Source organism: Monopterus albus, unplaced genomic scaffold (assembly GCF_001952655.1).
Source record: "Monopterus albus unplaced genomic scaffold, M_albus_1.0 scaffold42.1, whole genome shotgun sequence".
Taxonomy (NCBI): domain Eukaryota; kingdom Metazoa; phylum Chordata; class Actinopteri; order Synbranchiformes; family Synbranchidae; genus Monopterus; species Monopterus albus.
In genome coordinates, this window is record NW_018127922.1 from 1,735,434 (window position 1) to 1,752,862 (window position 17,429).

Consider the following 17,429-nt stretch of genomic DNA (forward strand, 5'->3'; position numbering starts at 1 on the left):
AACAGGCACATCTCTCAGCTTGTGAGTGAATTTGTGGAAAAAAGAGAACGGGGAATAGAAGGAGACAAAGAGATGGGAATCAGGATGGAAATAGGTGGTATTTAAAATGGAGATGACACTTGGGATAGTTTCTTTTGCGTCTCAGCGGGCTCTCTGGAGATGGGAGTGACTTCACATTTCACAGTCTCATGGGAAACAGAGACATGTGTGCACACATACATGCACATATGCTCATAAGAAAGCTTCATTTGATATTCTCTTGAGGTGAAAGAAAAGAAAATAGAAATCAGTCTTCACAGTTTCACAATGATCAGGGGTACATTTCTCTACTGCAAATAATGACACACAGTTAGGTGGCTTAGAGAAGTGTGTGTGTTTGTGTGAGAGAGAGGTTTAATTTTAACAGCTGCATAATGATTCCATCATGGCAGCTTTTGGTGTTTATATTGAATGGCTATATGTGTGTGTCTGCAGCACTACTGATTTAAAATTCATAGAAATCACCAAACCATTCTCTACTGTTTGCTCATTTGCTCGTCTATAAATAAAACACGACAGACCTGCCCTTTCATTTCCTCCTATTTCACACATTCAATCTAAATTCCATCCACACAGATGCCATGTGAGTACTGTAGACATTTGAAACTTTGATATTTACCCAGGGTTTGTAACAGACATGATTTTTATCTTGAATATTTGTTATATTGAGTTCACACCTCAGTTGCATCTGCATATGTGTGTACCCAGCATTTTACGCATATCCTTCCTTTGACAACCTATTATAACTATCTTGTACGTGGAACATTTAAACGGACACATGTAAAATGGTTGTTTACACCAGTATTGAGAGTATGTACATTTTTAGTTGCACAGCTAAGTATATGGACAACCTTCTCCACATGTCTTTGTTCACTTTAGGTCTGGGGTTGTTTTTTCCTGATTTGGGCAAGGCCTCATACTTTTCATGAAAGGGAATTTGAATGCTAAGGCATACAATGAGCTTTAAGACAGTAATTCAAAGGAGGTAACAGCTTGGGTATGCCCTGTGCACAAATTGAGGGCCATTTAGAGATGGTTTTGCTAGTTTGTTGAGGTTGACCTGCACAAAACCCTGATCTCAACCCCATCCAATGCCTTTAGGGTGAACTAGAAAAACTGATCAGGAGCCAGGCCTTAATACCCAGCATCAGTGACTGGCTTTATGCAAAATATCTGGCGTCATTATGGACATGATTATTGGTTTGATATAACAAAATTTGCTTTCAGTTTACTATTTCAACATATTCTGTCACCACTTTATCCATGCTCCATAATGTTTGTTACAGGTGTGCATATCCTCACATATGCATGTTTCAAGCACCGTGTTCTGCGTAAACAGCCACGAACGAGACCCCTGTATTCAGAGAGCAGGACGCAATCGCAAGACTGCCTCGTCTCCCCCAGTTAACAGATAGGGACTGAAGGTAAATTGTCTCTAATATGTGGTCACACACTGTACTTTGATGTTAAAAGTATTTAAACTCGAGGTGGAACAGTAACGTTTGTTTTCTAAACGAAAATGGGATTATACCGTGTGGCGTCTGTCAGACCAAAAACAACGTTAGCTAGCTAAATTAAGATAACTCGTGAAACGTTAGCAAACCTTTCTTTATGGTAATGAGCGGTAAAAGTGAAAACACTTTTGTTTCACAGATTAGCCCTTTAAGGGGTGTATCCTTTATAATAATTTAAGTAGTTTGAAGGCCGACTGTGTCACTTGCGGACGCCGCTAATTAGCTTAAAAGGGTGTCCACCGCATTGACTGTGCACTTTAGCCAGCAGCTAATGCTAATTGGTTTGATTAGCCTACACAAGCTAAATAAATGAACAATTGATTGGACCAGCAACTGGTAACTTCAGAATCAGGTGTGGTCTGTTTTGTATTGTGGCAGCCAGGTTAAATATCGGTCTACACTTAATAATAAATGTTATTATTAATTTTTCTTGCTTGTTTTTGTGGATGATTAGGCCCGCTCATTAATGGTGTAATTTTAAGTCAAAGTCTGTTTGTGGATCTAACCAGAATGCCTGGCATCTTTTTCTACAGCATGGAAGATAAAGCAGTTAAATTCATTCCAAGAAATGCTGCTGCTTTTCATTCTCTGCCAAACTTTGAGCCAAGCTTGCACCTTCGCCATTCTCAGATCAGTCTGACAGATGAACCAGTTTGCAGCAGTGTTATTGCAAAGAGGTAATGAAAAAGGAGGCTGTGTTGTATGGTGGTCACATTAGCTACTAGAACAACCTGCTTACTTATTGCTAATTTGTCTGGATAAGAAAATAGACTTTTTCAGAGCATTTCTCAGACATTAAACTTATTGACATCATTTTTAGACATGAGAGATGGATTTACAATTGTCACTCTTGCAATAGGACAGACCTAAGTCTCAGTTTCACTTCAGGGAAAATTATTGGGAGCACACTATAAAGCTCAAGTCAATAATACCAAGCTTTAACTGTTTTTCTGGCCAGTCATTTTGCTTTTATTGTGTCATGGAAGCTTGTTACAGAGCTTTCAGAACAGAAGGGCAAGTAGCCTGCTGGCCAAACATCCAAATGTTATCAGTTACTGGAGCTCAGCAATGTATGTTATGTGTGTATTTGAGTGGACAAAACAGCTGAATACAATTCAGAATTGCAACCATTATTGATTAAAAATGATGGCAGGGAGGATTTGAAAATATTAGCAGCCTTGTTTGCATTTTCATGTTGGTTAACTGTTTAGCTGCTGTTATTAATTAATGGCCACTGTTTATGTTTTAACCCTCTTAGGAAAAATGTACATCCCGGTGGAGATAACCAAACGGAAGAGGCTGTACTTTATGAAGGGGGTGACAGACCCAGAATGGTGAAGGCCTTGATCCCCAAACGCAGAGATGAGATTTATTCTGCTGACATCCTATCAGGAAATGAGGTAAATAGCGGGAAAGCACTTATGTCAGGCTTTCCCACAACTTAGCTGCTGTTGCCTAGCAATGTTCATATGTTAAATTGATTTGATTCATGTTTAGACTTTCAGCTAGTAAATTGTTCCTTAAAGACAAGATGTCTGTTAGTCTCACATTGTCACCTCTAGTGGTCAGAGATCCTGGTGTGAAAAGCTTTTATGTAATTCTATGTTTAATATGGAAGGTGTCCTTCACAGACAATAAACTGAATTAATGACGGCATTAAGCTGTGTTTGCAAATCAGACATCAAAGTGAAATTTCAACATTCAACAGCTGATTGCTTGACTGACAAGTACAGCAGTGCTTCATACTGTTCAGCTAACTGAAGGTGATCAAAGCCATCTGCAACAGAAACACATGGGGATGGAGTTCAACAGTGTTTCAGTGACTGAGTCCAGATGAAAATCCACTGATCCAATCCTTACAAATCCTTTATGAAATCTTTTTATAAATTGTCTGTCTGTTAGAGAATGAAAACATTTGTACTAATTTTATTTACCCAGTGTAGTAAAAAACCCAATTTATGCTGTTTTGTCTAACAGAGGATACTAACGTCAGAAATTTAAGAATCTAGCTTCTTCTAATCACTTTAATAACAATTGGTGATTCAGCGACCAGTGGGATGCAGACACTAAGATAAAGCAGGTAATTAACTATCAAACATAAACCCCGGTCATTCTGCTGTGCTGAAGCATTGTTGGCCTTTTAATTTACCACTGCTCTGTGACATTCATTAACCCTGTCTTCACTTATTTACCTTTTTTGCTGTGTTTGCTCCTCACTGTGCTGCAGCTGCAGAAACTGTGGAGCCAGTGAAAGTAATAGTGATTCTGCTTTAATGTTCTATTATTAACAGAATAAATTGCTGATGATGCACATAATGTTAATGGAAGGTGCTGCTACAGGTCAGAGAATCTCAACAGGCCACAGAATGTAGCGTAACACCCGTGGAAGGCTGAGGCTGACCATTCGTCTTTCAGAAATAGAAATAGAAAGTCACTTTCGGCTTTTCCCGTTGAGGGATAACCACAGCGAATCGTAGTGTTGCTTTCATCAACGTAAATTATGACTAAATATCGTCGTCAACGAACCTTTATCGCGTGACGAAAACGAGATGAAACACAACGAAAATGCTGGTCATGTGATGATGACTATAATTAAATGTATAATACAATATCGTTGACCATAAAAAACGAGACAAAATGTTATAACATTATTTTGTCTCGTTTAGTCGTGTTATTATTATTTTGCAGTATTTCTGTTTCCTGTGTCTCGCTTCAGGGGCCGCATCAGACGCGTCGCACTGTGCAGACGCAGGCGACATCACTTCCTTAACCCCCCACTCGCGGCATTATTTAGAAGACGACAGCAAAGTCTGACACAGAGAAAGGGATCGATGGCTGGCCAGCTGGGGTTCGTCATTGGGAGAAAAAGAAGAAACGACATTTGGAAAAACTTTAATTACATAGAAGTGGAAAAGAAAACAATGTGTTGTGGGACTGGGTTAAATAGAATTGCATTACTAAAAAGAGACTAAAATACAATTTTCATTGACTAAAACTAGACTAAAATGTCATCAGTTTTTGTCGACTAAAACTAGACTACACTAAAAAAAGTATGAATGTGACTAAAACTAATAAAAACTAAAATGACAGCTTCACACAAAGACTAGACTAAAACTAAAATGAGAACAGGCTACCAAAAACAACTATAGCGAATCATCACACTGATGACTCACATGTTGACATTTGCCACGTGTTTTACGCTGGATGCCCTTCCTGACGCAACCCTGACTCAAACCCGGGCCACAGTGGCGAGAGCGCTGCGCCTTAACCACTAGCCTACCAGGGATGGCTTCTCAAGCTATCAGAAATGCAAGTTCTTACTTTAAAACTTTTAAAAGTAGATGTATAAACAGAGGACTTGTCATTCCCCCTTCCTTGTTTTGTTGATTTGTGATGTGTTTGTATATGTTTATTTTTCTTTGCCAGTGTTTGTGGTGTCAGAGAGAGGCTACAAAAACTAAACAGAGAATGCCAATGAAAGATTCAGTGAGGGATTCTTTGACCATGGAGATAATGAAACTGGGTATTTTACAAACTTCAAACAGGGTCCAAAATGGAATTGGCTATTAGAACCCATCCCTACAAATCCATTCTCGTTTTTTTTTTATCTTATTGTTTCTCCTGTAGTATGTCCACAAGTGCTCACAATGTCTTGACATCCATATACTTTTCTGAATTAAGACTAAAGAAGTAAATTTAAGCTTGATAACAGGAAAAAAAATGGCAGGCTAAATTTTTACCTGAATGATTGTGCTTTTATCAAGGATGACAACGCAGATGATGAACCAGCTGCTTTCTCTGTCCCTGGTATGTCACCTGCTGAAAGTAAGCTGTTGGATGAAGAAGCAACCACAGAGGCTGAGGGTACAGTATTACTCACACTATGTGATATCAGTGTTCAAGGTAGGTGAAAACATGAATTTGGTTTAATATTATCATCAAAAATTCTGAAACTAGGTTTTTAGTAAGTATAAGACAAAGTGTATGACTGTCTGCGTCTTTCGTAATGCACTTGCCCAAACCTGTTGTACTGCCAAATCCTGAATGGAGAGTTATTGTAAAGTTTTTATTAGTTGTACTTCACTGTGATTTTACAGTGCAAGACCTCAATAATCTTAAGTAATTACAGACAAACACTTTCTATCAATAACGCTCAAGGCAAGAACACAGCACAAAGAGACTCTCCGGACACCACTGACACTAAGGTCCAAATACACTGATTATATAGCTCTTTTTGTTGTTGTATCTGTCTTCCAGTCTGGCAGACTGATGAGCACAAGAATCACATGGCAGCAATAAGCAGTGACAGGTTTGACAGCCTCCTGAAGATGTGTCCCGTTTTTCATAAATGCAAGAGCCACATGGCAGCATTTGTCTTAATAAGAGGTAAGTTGCCTCTACACCTTGGGTCAGTAAAATGCTTGATTTGTTTATTTTCCTTGTTTTTAAAATGCCTTTTTAAATCAGTAATCATGGTCTCTACCCTGCTAAAGTGGAGAGAGAACTTGTTTTTGCCATAAATGAATAGAAATGTACATGGTGGACAGCCTGGGCCTATCCTGCAACAGTGACAGGCACCATGGGGTAGCTGTGGATCACGAGGTAGGGGCAGTCATCTGACCAGCAAGTTGGTGGTTTGACTCCCGGTCTCCCCGCATGCCTAGGTGTCCCTGAGCAAGACACTGAACCCCGAATTGCTCCCGGTGGCTTGACTAGCGCCGGTGCGTGGCAGCCTGTCGTCATCGGTGTGTGAATGTTGTGTGTGAATGGGTGAGTGGTGTATGATCTTCTGTAAAGCACTTTGGCCAGTGCAACACATTGTGAGAACAGTGCTATATAAAATACAGTCCATTTACCATTAATGCAGTAGCATGTTAAACCTCTGGACATGATCATTGGTTTGGATCTTGAAGGTTTGCAACCATGAAAAACAAATGTCATGGTGAATTATAGGGAAGTGAGTTTGAAATCTCATGTGAGACAGCAAAAGCTTTCCATTTCATCTGGAGGAGCAGTTGCTACATATACTGTAAATAATATAAGGATAGTTATTTAAACCTTGGAAGAAATGGATATTTGCAGCTGAAGAAAGTGTGAAGCTAAAGTTTGAAAAGTGTGACATAAAGCTACTTCAGAAAAAGTTTGAGAGGCAAAATTTAATGGGCAGTAGAACAGTTAACAGTAATGTAAATGATACAGAATACATTTGCATTCATATCTATATTCTTAGAGTATGGTGGACCATGCTGAAATTGGTAATACCACCGCATTTATCTCTGTCCCTGTTAGTTTTAATGACAAATTTGGCATCAAGGAAACCTGCCTGATTATGACCTATAAGCACTTTTAGTCATAAGCTATGATGAGGTTTGCTATATAAATGGCATTTCACTCTTGCAAGCTGTTAAGGTTTGCATGTTCTGTCCAGGTTGTAAAGTGTATTGTTAACCTGTCCTCACTTGTTACTGTGCCTCACCTGACAGTTAAATTCACGTCAGCCCTGTCTCTATCCTCTTTAGCGGTTGCTGTTAACTAAAGCAAAATGTTGTAATGCAATGGAACGAAAAATAGTTTAATTTCCTTCACAGAAATGATGGATACAGCAGGTCGCCCATGTCATCATTACAAGGTGGTGGCGTTGGGAGCTGGACAGTCAAGCTGCAGCAAGTGGCTCTGCTACAATGGGACAATGGTCCATGATTGCCATGCCATCGTCATCGCCAGACGGGCTCTCCTAAGGTAAAAACTGCTAATATGACTTTATTACAGGACGCTTAACCACCTCATGCAAATCTCAAAGATGTTTATACAGGCTTGAGACCAATTTGCACATTATGTTCATGAAACATTGTTTTGATCATTGACGAGGTGACATGTTTGTCTATGTCCTGAAGAGCTTTCTTGCCTAGATGTCCATGCTTCACACATACACACAAAGCAAAGGAGAGGAGATAGGTTGAGTGAGAGAAACTGGAGTTGAATCGAGGTCATTACATCCAAAAAAAGATAGATGGTCTTCTTGATGAGCTTCTTTCTCACTTCCTTGTATCTATGTTAGTGCTTCTGGTGCATTGAAAATTCTGGCGAGACTCAAAGCGAAGATGGTATTTTCTGGCTTGTGTTTAGGTTTCTATACAAAGAGCTTCTGCTGTTCTTTGATGCTGATCCAAGGGCCAAGAAGAACTGCATTTTTGAGAGTAGTGCAGGCGGCCACCAGCTTCAGCTGAAGCCCAAGATCAGCCTGCATCTCTACACTAATCACTGTCCTGAAAGAGCTGCTGAGAACTTCAAGTAAAACTGTTACACATCTCTTACTCCCTTCATTTGACTGTTACAGTATACTCAGTGGCCACATCATTAGGTACACATGTACAGTCTGAAGTCTACCTTTAAGATGCCTATAATGTTACATTTTTGTTGAAGCTGTAACAGAAGTGATAAGTGTTTTAGCACTGAGGTGATAGTGGCAATTTTACTGTACTGCATTACTGTATGTTCTGAGATGTTTCTAATGTTCTACTCTCCCTCCTGTATGTACAGTAAATGGCAAGGACAAAAAATTAAATACAGCTCACATACCGCAACATTATACAACCCCACTGTTAACTTTGACCTCCAGAAAAAAGCTGTATATTCTTAAACGTATGCTTTTCTGACAGTGTCACCAAAAAGTGAACACTATATACATCACAAAAATAGATGTTGTGCAGGTGTACCTAGTGGCCACTGAGCGTACGTATCGTCTTGTGAGCATTTTTAAGTCGGCTTTTGCTGTGACTATGTAAAATTCCTTTGAATAATAGAAATTAAATATTTGATTCCACAACAGTAAATTTGGTTCCTGTGAATTGTGGTGTCCTACAGATGTTGAAAAACACGATAGTATTATTAATAAGACCTGGGATTTTTTATTTATTTTTTTACTTATTTGATTTGTAATGCAAATTATAATTTAAACAGTTGTTGCATGATGATGCATAATAATTCTGAGTTTAATCCAGGTTATAATGGTGTCTAAATGAATAAAATGTAATGTAATGTTATTTTTAGGGACTCTGTGAACAGCCCTTGGACCATCATGAAGCTACAGTGTCACGCCAAAGGCATGCTGGTCCCTGTAGCCTACCTGCACCCTGGGATCTGGGCTGCTAGAGTCTGCTGCCTGTCTGGTAGTGACAAGTTGTGTTGCTGGCCTGTCACTGGGGTTCAGGGTGCATTACTGACCCACTTCATTCAGCCACTCTACCTCACCAGCATTGTGCTAGGTAAATACACAAATACTACTAGCTGACAAAGGTCCACCTCCATGTTTGTTTGTTTTGCTTTAAAGCCAAGTTTGATCATTCTAGTTTCTGTGAGATCCTGAGTCCCTGCAATCACAACTCTAAATCTCTTCAGTAAAAACAGCAAGTGTGATCCTGCATCTTGACTGAATTGTCTAACATGTGCGTCCTTACAATTAAATTATTAAAAATAGGTTAAATCTGTCCTTATGTCTGTGGTATCCCACATTTTTAAAATTCTCTGTGTACTTAGCATAAGTGTACAGATGTGAGCGTGGTATCAGTCTGTGCATCTACAGTAACTCTCAGCAAGAGGGCAAACATGTTTTCCAAGATGTTGAACTATTATTTTAATTCCAGCTGGAAGTCAATACAGTTGGCTTAAGGTGTTTTTTAACAGTAAAAACTGTTATTTTCCTTCCAGGTTGTGTGTTGTTTCTAATGCTGTTATAAATGGATGTTTTAAAGAGTCACTAGCTGTAATGTTCAGTTTAAGAAATTTTCTAAGGTCATGTGTTTCTCTCACCTGTACGTTTGTAAATTCTTTATTTAAGTGCAAGTACTGAGATTGTTGTGTTCACTTAGGGGCGCAGAAGCAATTCCATAAAGAATTGTCTAGCACCAACAAGCGGCTGGGTAATGGATGGGAGGCGCTTCTCCCACCATTCTACAAGAAACAAAACACCATCTTTCTCTGTGGCAACTACGTGGGGCCTACCATGACATCCCCACAGCATGACGACCTTAGCATCAACTGGTGCTTCGGAGACAAGGATATTGAAGTTGTGGATAGCAGTACGGGCTTCATCATTGAGGAGTAAGATGCAGATGCATTGTAAAAAAACAAGAAAAATTATCCTCTACTCGCTGTCTTCTAGCAAACTGCATGGTATTTAAGTTTCAGCAGTTAAGAAGTGAAGAAAATGTGTAGTAACTTTCCCCTGCATCATGGCCAGAATGATGTCCTGTAATCCACTTGCAGAGTCAGTTCTAGGAATAGAACATAACTGTTAGCAGAGCCTGCTGCAGTTTTCATGTTTGACTGCTCCGGTGAAGCCTGGGGCTCCTGCCATCTCTTGGCTTTGGAGATACAGACAACTGCTGATGTCCAGTAGCCAGAATGTGACAGAGGTGGCTCTCAGTGAAGGCTGTGCTGTCCTTGAGCAGAGATTACAGCCAAATATATATTTGAGGGCTTGTTTGCCTCTTGCTGTTTTGCTGTGTTTCATCTTCTGTCCTGCAGTCTGAACCATTTTACGGTTTTAGACTATTAGATTGCACACTGGCTGAAAAAAAATGAAATGTAATAAAACAGGCTCAACTAGAAGACTCAGTAGACTGATGGACCTCTCGACTAATGATTCGACTTTTAGGGGGCAGCCCTAGTGTTGAGGAATATCATGGTTTGTAGATACTGTAGTTGAGAGACATTAAAATGATTTGATGTCAGTCACGCTGCACAGCCATCTGCAGCTTTATCAGTGCTGTCACACTCCATACCCCATCTTGTCTCTTTGACACTCTGGGTCACTGGTTCACTTTCCAGGGTTCCTCTGTGGGTATTTACTGGGACATTGGTTAGCAGCAATGGTTAATTTGCCGTCCTTTCACTCAGCCAGATTACACTTAGCCATTTTTGCTTAAAGAATTGTCTAGCCAAACATTTTTATATTCAGCACAGCTAGGTGCCTGAAGCAGAAACAACACCCAGCAAAATAGTACTGCAAATGTTAAGTCACTAAATGTGTTACAGAAGTGTACATACATTTTACATTAACAGATTTTGGTATTTGAAGTGAATACTTGATGGGACATCATCCACTTGTCTTTCACGCCTTTTAGCTGGCTGGCTACCTTCTTTGTGGTGTGTTGGTGGTTGAGAGTGTGCGACCTGTACTGTAAAGAGAGTCTACATCTGATTCATTTCCCTCAGGGGTAGGCAGAGAGCAAAAATAAACTAAAGAGGAAATATTGCACTTAACATTAATCAGCTGATCAGGAATATGCCCCAAAACAAATGCTAATGTTGCTCTGTGACTGGTAGATGTATAAATAAAACAGTTTGCTATCAAGTTTAAAATACTACCTTGGAAAGGTGACATGTCAGTGTTGTTCACAACTTGTTTGTCCTAGCCCAAGTGGCCAAAAAATGATTTCTTGTAGGTTGAATCACATTTGTGTTTTGTTGAGAAATGTTCAGATACAAAAGGTTTTCATAATTAGGTAGTTTCCATCATATGATCCATATTAGTTGTCTTGTGGGCTAAGCTGGAATATTTGAAAAGCCCTAATATATATATATATAATATAGTAAAAGTTAACATGTAGTGAAACATTAATTGGTGCAATTTTAGTTACGGTGCTCTTTCTTATTTTCCAGGTCTCCATTTGTGAGCGGGGCTGGTTTCACCAGCAGACTTTGCAAGAGAGCCCTCTACAGTTATTTTTGCCGTGTTGCAGAGCTGGGTGGGCATAGCTATTTGCTGAATCTTCCCACCTACCACAGCGTCAAGGTTTGTCACCTAGATATGATTACATTAATGCTCAGTCAGAGATCTGTGGCACTTATCCCAATGCATTTTTTAGACAATTTGCATACATGCTATTGCTAATTATTATTATTTTTTTGTAGGTGGAAGCCTTTGTCTACCAGTCTGTCAAAGATCTGGTCAAGGAACAGCTTCTGAACATCCATGTAGGTTCCTGGAACTCCAAACATCTGGTGGATTGCTTCAGTACATGAACACTGAAGAAACTGGCTATGTGGAAGTTTATCCACATTCCTCTTGAGATTTAGTTTACAGTTGTTCTGTGTGCTGTGCTGATTACCCTTAATAGTAATTCTAGTTTTGTTTTATGTATAATACTGGTGCTGTTTTCAGTTTGTGTAAGTCTCTGAGACCCTGTTGTTATGCACCACAGTGAAGTTTTAAAGAGTTGTGAGTGGGAACACAATGCTTAAAGGCTAAGGGTGTAAAACTGAGGAACATTTTCTCTGCGCTGTCAAGTAGAATTGAAAACCATAATCGGTGTTGGTCTGTAGCCAAAAGATATGACTGATCAACAATTTATTTTATGTACCAACCACTATGCAACCAGCCATTAATATGGAGAGACTGTTATGAGTGGGTAAGTATTTTGTTTTACAGCTTAGTTTTAATGTCATTTACTAAAGTTGAACATTGTAAGCTCAGTGTGTTGAAGGTCAGATGGTCAGATCAGCGGTGGAAGAACCAGAGATATGGTAGTTCAGAGTTTCAACTTCCCTGTCCTCTCTAGTTTTTGCTGCTACTGTTGTTGTTGTTGTTTTTTTTTCTAAATAATAACCCTTGTGCCCATATTTAAGTGTCTGTGTCATTGAATCAGATTCAACTCTGGTACACTAGATCAGGGCCTTCCACATCATATTGCTGATGGGCAGTAATGAATAGAAATTGAGTAAAATCATACTCGGTATTTTTATTTCCTTTAGTCTCAAATTTCAGATCTTACTGCATTTTTTGACTCTTTGGAGACTTCACCCAGTATTATGGTAAGGCTTTACATACTGTCTAAGTTGTTAAATGTTAATACTAACAACAAAATAGTTTATAATACAATTTAATCAGCAGCTTCAAATAAAGATGGAAATGTTTTGTGAGACTGGTAACAGAACCGTTGTCACCCTTTTGTAATGGTTTGCATAATATTCCGCAGGTGTTGACGTGACACAGACAGTATACAGGAAACACACCAGGAAAAATGTTGCTATAAATCCTGTTGGACCTTATAGAGAGAATTTGTGCAGTGGAGGTTTCAGGTATGTCTCTACGAACAGCTGTTCAGTCACCCAAGGGCAAATATAGGAGACAGCACTCAGTATGCAGTACAGAAACATCACCCACTGTGACCTTGTTAATAAATATAATGTAACTTTCTGTGTCATTTATAAGCTTTGTAGACACTGAATTCATGGTAGGACTGTTAGATTAGATTGTCACCTGTACTCAATGAAGTGGCCAGTGCAGCTATTGACCCAAGGCAGTTTTAATTTGATTTGATTTGATTTATTCTTTCAAGCATGTAAAGACAGTTGATATGTCAACACACATAATTTTACACATATCCAACAAATGCTAATCCAATAACAATTTGCTTATACCTAGTACATGCTTGAATGGAGTAGGAAGAAGTCAGACTTATCCAGTCCTACCCCATGACATCATCTTACCATCATTGGTTTGCAAGCAGTATCTCTACATAAATAATTCTCTTCTACACCACACAAGTAATATACTAAAAAAAATTATGTTAACATTCTTACATAATTACATTCTTAAATACTTATCTTCTACACCACACAGGTAATATACTATAGAATTATTACATAGTGTTAACATTCATACATCACACCCACAATGTTCCATCTAATTAATCATTAAACCTGTTCTTGCATATATCTTGATTGACACATACCTTTATATTTATGTTTAAACTCATCAATTCTAGTACTATTTTTTATGTCGTACGTATAGCATGAATTTTTAAATTTAACTGACCCCTTAAACTGTATCCCCCTTCCCTTTCATTAAATAGTTTTTGAATTTCACCAGAAAATGTCTTGTGCGGAATCCAGAAAATGAGCAACAGATAGGACCCAAATTAGAAACATCACTATTTTTGTACCATCACACATTAATCATGAAAGAGGGTGTCAAAATACACACAAATGCACAGTCTCATTCAAAGGTGTGATAATCAGTTCATTAAGTGATTAAGGAATAACACTAGGTTGAAGATTTGGTTTAGCCTGAAGTACATATCTGGCAGAAATGGGGATAAAGGAGGAGAACGAGGATGTTCAGTGTCTTAAATTTAAAATATTTTTTTCATATAAAATATGTGGTTCATTGGTTCATTGTCACTGTGGCTCCTCTCACCAGTTGCTTGGCAACCAACTCCTCCTTCGAACTGTTGCAAGTACTCATGTCTTCATAATTATAGGCTCTTTAACAATATTTAGCAAAAACAGAAAACAGAAGAATGCACAGTATGATGACAATCTAATAAAGTAGGAATACAGTGGCGCTTTGTGGACACATTTGTCTCTATGCTGCATGGATTACATATCTTCTTGACTTGAAGTATAATGCAGGTTAAGGCAGGGTTTGTTTTCCGCAGGGTTTTAATGACACTTTCTAGGATTTGCATGTCTGCAGATGTGTGTATATTGAAATGCACATAAATTCTCTGTTCTATCTTTGTTCTTGTTGGCTTAGCAAATGGTTCCTCCAGCTACGTGTTGGGTCCCCTCCCCTCTGGGAAGACAGAGCTCCAGTACCTGAAGAGCCGATATGGGCTCGAGGCAGAGCCAGGGAATTCACAAAAAGGCCTGCAAGATAATTAAACATCTGTGAACAATTTAGAGGTGAGAAAAACTGATATTTTCTCTTGTGGGCTGAGAATGTATGTGTAGGAGCTGGTTGTTAAACTGAGCTGTCAAATGGTGAAGGAGCCCTTTATGAAAGGCAACATAACAGTTATGTTACCTTTTAGTTGTTTAAACTGGCTTAATTACAAAAACTGTCACTGAGTATTTATTGTCTGTGCAGTCTCATTAACGTATGCAGTGACCTTCACTGTGAGTCTGGCAGCCAAGGGACTGTGAGGTCTGACTAATTTTGTTTCATACGCAGGAGGCTGAAACACAACAAGAAATAACGGAATTGCAGTTGAGACCAGTGATGAATATCTTACTTAAAATGGGCTGTAAAGAACTGTATAGATTATAATTGATCTTTTACACCTTTTTACAATTTTGTTTTGCTTTTAGTTTTGTATTAAACTTTTATTGGCGTTCAGTTTTTATCTTGGATAAATCTTTGTCTTCTTTTTTGCTGTTAAGTGCACTAAAATGACTGATAGTTATTAATGTAGTGAGGATTTGTGCTGCTATCAAGTGACTGTTTTCCTTACCCAGGTTTGGTCTCTTACAAGGTGAGTCTCTCTGGCTCGAGTTGGAGGAAGCTGATGTGCTGTCTGTGGAGCTGGACTTGACCGAGCGGACCGATGGTAATGATGCTCTTAGAGGATTTGATCTGGGGTTGGCCATGACGCCTGCTGAAGCTGAGTTGCTCCACTCTTGATGACAACACCAAAAACAGGTAATAAAAATCAGGCCAAGAGTTGCTTTTATTTTTGTTTTAACTGACTTCACAAGCTGAACTCAACACTACACATGACTGTTGAAACTGATGGACTGCTAGATTTGTTACCTGAAAGCAGCTGTTTATAACTTACAAATCGCATGTAGGTATTTCATTACCCAGGTAATTATTAAATATAATAGCTTCAAAAATGTCTTCATATTACCTTGAAAGTAATTTGAGTTAAATGATGAAACTACGTCATACTGTTTACCGGTAGTTGTCCTACCAGAGTACTCGTCAAGTTGAAAACGTCCAATGCAGAGGTGAATCTTCCACTGCTTCCTCACATTCTCCTTCATCAGACAGTGGAAGAGGAAGATGAAAAGTCCTGAAATATAAATAAAAATTAGATAAGACAATGAGCTGTGGTGGACTGGATTGGGTCTTGGCTGGAGGCTCTGTTGTTCCCTCTGCAGAGATTGTTGATTTGTCCTTGAGCAGAGTAAACAGTGAGGGGGCTTGGGCTGCATCATTCGGAGATTAATGCAAAGTAATATGACAGGCGCCAGCCAAGGTAAAAGCAGTTGTGCAGTAGTTCCATCATTCAGCCTCTGTTTGATTCCTGACTTCTGTTTGAACTGTCAATGTAAACTTGTTGTTACACCACTGGGTGCCACAGTGAATGATCCCTCAGTGACCCACATAAAGACCCCGAGGCAGCTGTAGGAGTGAGCGATTTTTCCTAACAGCTACTAAACTGTTGCCTGTTCCTAGGCCAAGACAAAAAAATAGGAAAATCTAAAAAGAATTTTTAAAAACATTGTTGAAACTTGAAGTCAGGAAGGGCATGCAGCATACAACGCGTGCCAAATGTATACATGCGAATAGTTGATTTGCTGTGGTAATCCCTAATGGGGAACAGCCAAAAGTTGTAGTAGACTGTTGAAACTTGATTTGGTGAATAACTAAAGTTTATCGTAAGTACTTGGTTTTATTATAGTTACTTTCTGTCACTTGTCTGTCATTTTAAAACTGCAGATTGATTCAAATTAAAATAAGTCCCCTGCCATTGTTTTGAGAAATTATATGATGTATATGACAGGTGTAGACCACTTGTGAATTTTGTTCATATCTTAAATGAATTTCTGTGTACAAAAAAAATGAATGTGAATGCCACACAATTCACAAAAAAATTGCATACCCGCATTGGTTAATTCACATATTTTGGAAAATTGGAGCTTTTCTTAGGAGTGTTACAGTGTACAGACTGGTTGATCGGCTTCTCCATCAGTCTCCTCCTGGCTGTGTTGCACCTGCCAGGATGGGACACATTACACCTGTATGATTCTTATTATCACTCAGAATAAGTTAAAATAATTGATTCTGTGTGCCGGGTCCCCTGTCGTACTTTCCACTTAGGAAACTTTTGTACGAGTGGTTCTCTGGATGAGGCCTATTTGTTGGTGCTTACATTTTATACATTGTGTAATACACACGTTATCCAGCTTTCAGTAATTGTCTGTACAAAAAAAGAAATGACAACCTTGCAGCGTGTTGAGTCCAGAGAACAGGTACAGCAGGACAACTCTGGCAGGCCCCCAGGTGAAGAAGCCAACAGTCCACGTTAGTCCAAGTAGCAAGGTGAGACTGGCAACTCCTTTCAGGTCATGCATCAGTCCACTATGGCTCCCAGCCGGGCTGTTGACTCGCATGTGGTGAATCTGGATCAGAACTACTACAAAGATCTAAAAGAAGATTGAAAATAAGGTTTAAACTTTAGAGTAGTGAAATCATAGGAAAACAGTATTTGAATTTAAAATAAGAGATGCATGATAAAAACAAAAGTACCTTCGAATGTGAGCTTTGATGGAGGGTTAGTTAAATATTGTACTGAGTTGTGCTAGGCAAAACTTTAACATTTTAAGATGTAGTTTGTTTTTTTTTTGAAGTATTGTCAAAAATTAGCGCTGTCAAATTGATAGGTCCTGTAGATATTCCTTCTACAACTGTGTGAAAATTAGAAAGCTAATTAGGAGATTATTAATGAGGAAGCAGTCCAGTGTTTGAACTTAATATGAATTTTAATGAAATGTTAAGGTTTTTTTTACCGCAGTATTGAAGAGAAAGACCAGCGCAGCGTAGGCAACCACAGACACATAAAACGTCACGTTGTCCTGCAGCCAGCAGCTGACGAAACAAATGTGGAGTGGGAAAAGCAATTGTGACTGAACACTTTGCAACTACATCTTGAAAAAGAAATGACAAATAACTATAACTTTAATGTCAAGACATACAGTAGCTTTCAGTTTGGTACTATTAGAAAAGAATATAATATAATGAATATAAGATGACACCAAAACTCACAAGTTGTCTAGTGACTTTAAGCTGAACTGAGCATCTGCGTAGAGGTGATTGCCATAGGCCTCTCTGTTCACGATGAGCACCAGGATGCAGTTGGCCAGAGG

The 17,429-nt window shown here is 38.9% G+C and overlaps 2 protein-coding genes across 4 annotated transcripts; one reads left to right on the plus strand and one right to left on the minus strand.

The window, feature by feature from the left end:
- The first annotated feature begins 1,198 nt into the window (after nt 1–1,198).
- Nucleotides 1,199–12,176, plus strand: adad2 (adenosine deaminase domain containing 2). Of its 3 annotated transcripts, none has more exons than XM_020599858.1 (11): nt 1,199–1,463; nt 2,087–2,230; nt 2,812–2,953; nt 5,318–5,456; nt 5,811–5,939; nt 7,142–7,292; nt 7,680–7,844; nt 8,604–8,818; nt 9,422–9,653; nt 11,217–11,349; nt 11,469–12,176. In XM_020599858.1, exons 2-11 carry the CDS (start codon nt 2,088–2,090, stop codon nt 11,577–11,579), a joined length of 1,560 nt encoding a protein of 519 aa, XP_020455514.1. In that variant the 5' UTR covers nt 1,199–1,463; nt 2,087; the 3' UTR covers nt 11,580–12,176. The 3 variants fall into 3 exon arrangements, with proteins under 3 accessions (XP_020455514.1, XP_020455516.1, XP_020455515.1); XM_020599860.1 differs by having other exon boundaries at nt 1,201–1,463; nt 5,318–5,417; XM_020599859.1 differs by lacking the exon at nt 1,199–1,463 and adding an exon at nt 1,538–1,905.
- Nucleotides 12,177–14,501: 2,325 nt separating this feature from the next.
- LOC109959989 (adhesion G-protein coupled receptor G2-like) lies at nt 14,502–17,184 on the minus strand. The gene is made up of 4 exons (XM_020599789.1): nt 16,508–17,184; nt 15,251–15,352; nt 14,792–14,956; nt 14,502–14,515 (listed from the first exon to the last, which is right to left on the minus strand). The coding sequence occupies exons 1-4, from the start codon at nt 16,674–16,676 to the stop codon at nt 14,502–14,504; spliced, it is 450 nt and encodes a 149-aa protein (XP_020455445.1). The 5' UTR covers nt 16,677–17,184.
- Between the last annotated feature and the right edge of the window lie 245 nt (nt 17,185–17,429).